The sequence below is a fragment of the Poecilia reticulata genome, linkage group LG19 (genome assembly GCF_000633615.1).
Source record: "Poecilia reticulata strain Guanapo linkage group LG19, Guppy_female_1.0+MT, whole genome shotgun sequence".
Classification (NCBI taxonomy): Eukaryota; Metazoa; Chordata; class Actinopteri; order Cyprinodontiformes; family Poeciliidae; genus Poecilia; species Poecilia reticulata.
In genome coordinates, this window is record NC_024349.1 from 1,951,885 (window position 1) to 1,954,553 (window position 2,669).

At 36.5% G+C, this 2,669-nt stretch overlaps 1 protein-coding gene across 3 annotated transcripts in view; it reads right to left on the minus strand.

Annotated features, from left to right (window-relative positions):
* The window catches only part of LOC103481099 (actin-binding LIM protein 1-like), a 39,473-nt gene that overhangs the window by 11,559 nt on the left and 25,245 nt on the right, over window positions 1-2,669 (minus strand). For all 3 annotated transcript variants that reach the window (XM_017310920.1, XM_008436387.2, XM_008436388.2), the window contains exons 3-4: window positions 550-733; window positions 359-465 (exon numbers count right to left, since the gene is read on the minus strand). In XM_017310920.1, the coding sequence (XP_017166409.1) occupies window positions 359-465; window positions 550-733 (291 nt within the window). The remainder of the gene's footprint in view (window positions 1-358; window positions 466-549; window positions 734-2,669) is intronic.

Here is a 2,669-nt window from a genome sequence, read left to right on the forward strand (position 1 = left end):
TATACTTTTATTTTTAATTATGTCAGTTTTGGTCCTCCATACATAAGTTCCACAGTGTTGTATTTCTATATGAAAGTGTTTTGATACAATTATATAATTCTGTTCTAGTGGCTCTAATTGTTTTGCTTCTGTATAAATTTACTTAACGGAAAGTAGCTTATTGATACACTTCAATATTAATTTAATAAAACACAAATTACAGAATCTTTAAAAATTAATTCAGTTAAATTTGACTGTTATTAGACAGTGATGTGATCTTATTGGCAGCCTGAAATCCTTTAATATTTGGACACCCCAAGAGGTTTAGAGGATCAAAGTTGATTCTATTTTATATGAGAGTGAAGGTGTAACTGCTCACTGTTGGGATGTCGGCTGTGATTAGACGGTGACGCGGGTTCAGTGCAGCGCTGACAGAGACACTCTTTTCCCCTGAAGGTGACGAAGTCGCCTGCAGGGAAGGGCTTCCTGAGACGCAGAGAAAACAAACAGAGATGAGACCAAACCGTCCCTCCCTCAACCTAAAGCTGGCAGATTATTGTGTTTAATTACTTGCACATGGTGCACACGAAGCAGGCCGGGTGGTAGGACTTCCCCAGCACGGTGACCACCTCCCCCTCCACGAATTCGCCGCAGTTGGTGCACGGCGTGCCGTGGAGGCGCTGGAAGTCCACCGGGCAGAGGCAGTCGCCGTTCCTCATGAAGAAGCCGCTCAGAGCCAGATCACAGCCGCACACTGGGGGAAAGGCAGGCATTTAAAAAAATCTGCATCAGCTGCTGGACATCGTATCGTTTAGTATTTATTGTTAGCAAAAAAAAATAAATTAAAACAATAATAATAATAATAAATAACAATCATTTCCATTTGCACGATTTATTTTCTCTCTCTTTTTACCAAAAATTGGTTGGTCTCAACTTTTTAAAGGTTAGTTGAGACCAACTAAATTATTGCTAACTAGCAACTAGCAACTTAAATATTTTGCTACCTAAATACGTAGCTAACTAGTTAGCAAGTTAAATAATATTTAGCTGGCTAGCAAGCTAAATATTTATCTTGCTGGCAAAATATTTTGCTTACTAGCTAAATATTTAGCATCCAGCTAAATATTTAGCTAGTTAGCAAGTCTATACTGGTTAATGTATTTGGATTCATATTGTTCAAATACTTAGTAAGCTAGTAAGCTATGCATTTAGCTTGGTGGAAAAATATTTAGATAACACATTTAGTTAGCTTGCAAACTAAGTATTTAGCAAGCCAAGTAAGTACTTAACTTGTAGCTAACAAACTACATATTTATCTTACTAGCTAAATATTTAGGTCCAAGTTAACTGTTTAACTTGGAAAGTAAATATTTAATTTGAAATTAAATGCTTAGTTTACAAGCTAAATATTTAGCTTCATAACTAAATATTTAATTTGGAACTACAAGGTGAATGACATGGTGAAAATATCATTGAAAAATTAACACTATTTTTGTTATCGTTCTACGACACGCTAAACAAACCAAACTATTTCTGTTAATTTTTTATTGTGTAACTTTACAAACGTCATAGTTAAAGCCAGGTTATTGTACTTGAAAGTGATGGAAGGGAAACACTGTGTAATTTCTCGGAGAAATCCTCAGATGGAAGCTAAGGTTTCACAGTTTGAAGTATCGTCTTTTATTAGACTGTTGTCACATTCAGGACTCCATACCAACAGCTGAATGTAACCAGAGCTTATGTAATCACACCTGAAACAGTCTAAAGATGGGCTGTAATTATTGTCAGTCTAATGAAAAAGATTCATCTGTCTGACCAGACTTTCTGAAATGCTGCTGATCGGGTCATGCATGTAAATCTTTGTCTCTGTCAGCTAAGTGTCAGCTGCCACTGACGTCCTTTCCTCTCCACTTGTTTGGAGACATTTGATACTCTGTCCTTCAGAATGCACCGGGACGCCAGAAACAGATTTACGCCGCTCTATTCTGGTCCGCTGAGACTCACTCAGAGAAAAACTGCAGGATTTAAATCTCTTTCTTCACTGTGACCGTTTATTTATTACACTTCAAAACCACAAAACCGTACAGAGTATTTTGGTCTATTTTTTATTGTAAATATTCTAGTTCACTTGAAATAAGACAAAGCTACCTTTAGCAAGACATAGGAGCTTGTTTTAAGTCTGTAATTTCTTATAATTGATTAAAAAGTTCCACTTCCAAATTATTTCACTGATAATATGAGAAAAATGTCTTGCTATAAATGAAACAATCTACCAGTGAAACAAGGATTTTTGGAACAATATCCAGGACATATTTATTTAAAGCAAGCTCTTTGACTTGTAAGTCAGTTTGTCTTATTTCAAATGTATTAAAATATTTATTCTAGAACTATCTGGTGTTGCTGCTGATCCTTGGATATATTATGCAGATTCACTGCAAAAAACACAAAATCTTATCAAGTGATTTTGATCCAGTTTCCAGTGAAAATATCTTAGTACATTTGACGTGAGACAAAACTAACTTACAAGAACGTTTAGTCAAAACATAGGAGCTTGTTTTAAGTAAGTAATTCCTCAGTACTGATGAAAAAGTTCTAGTTCCGCTGGCGCCGTTACCTAGCAACCCCAGCCAAGCCCAGCCTGTTACCTAGCAACCCCAGCCAAGCCCAGCCTGTTACCTAGCAACCCCAGC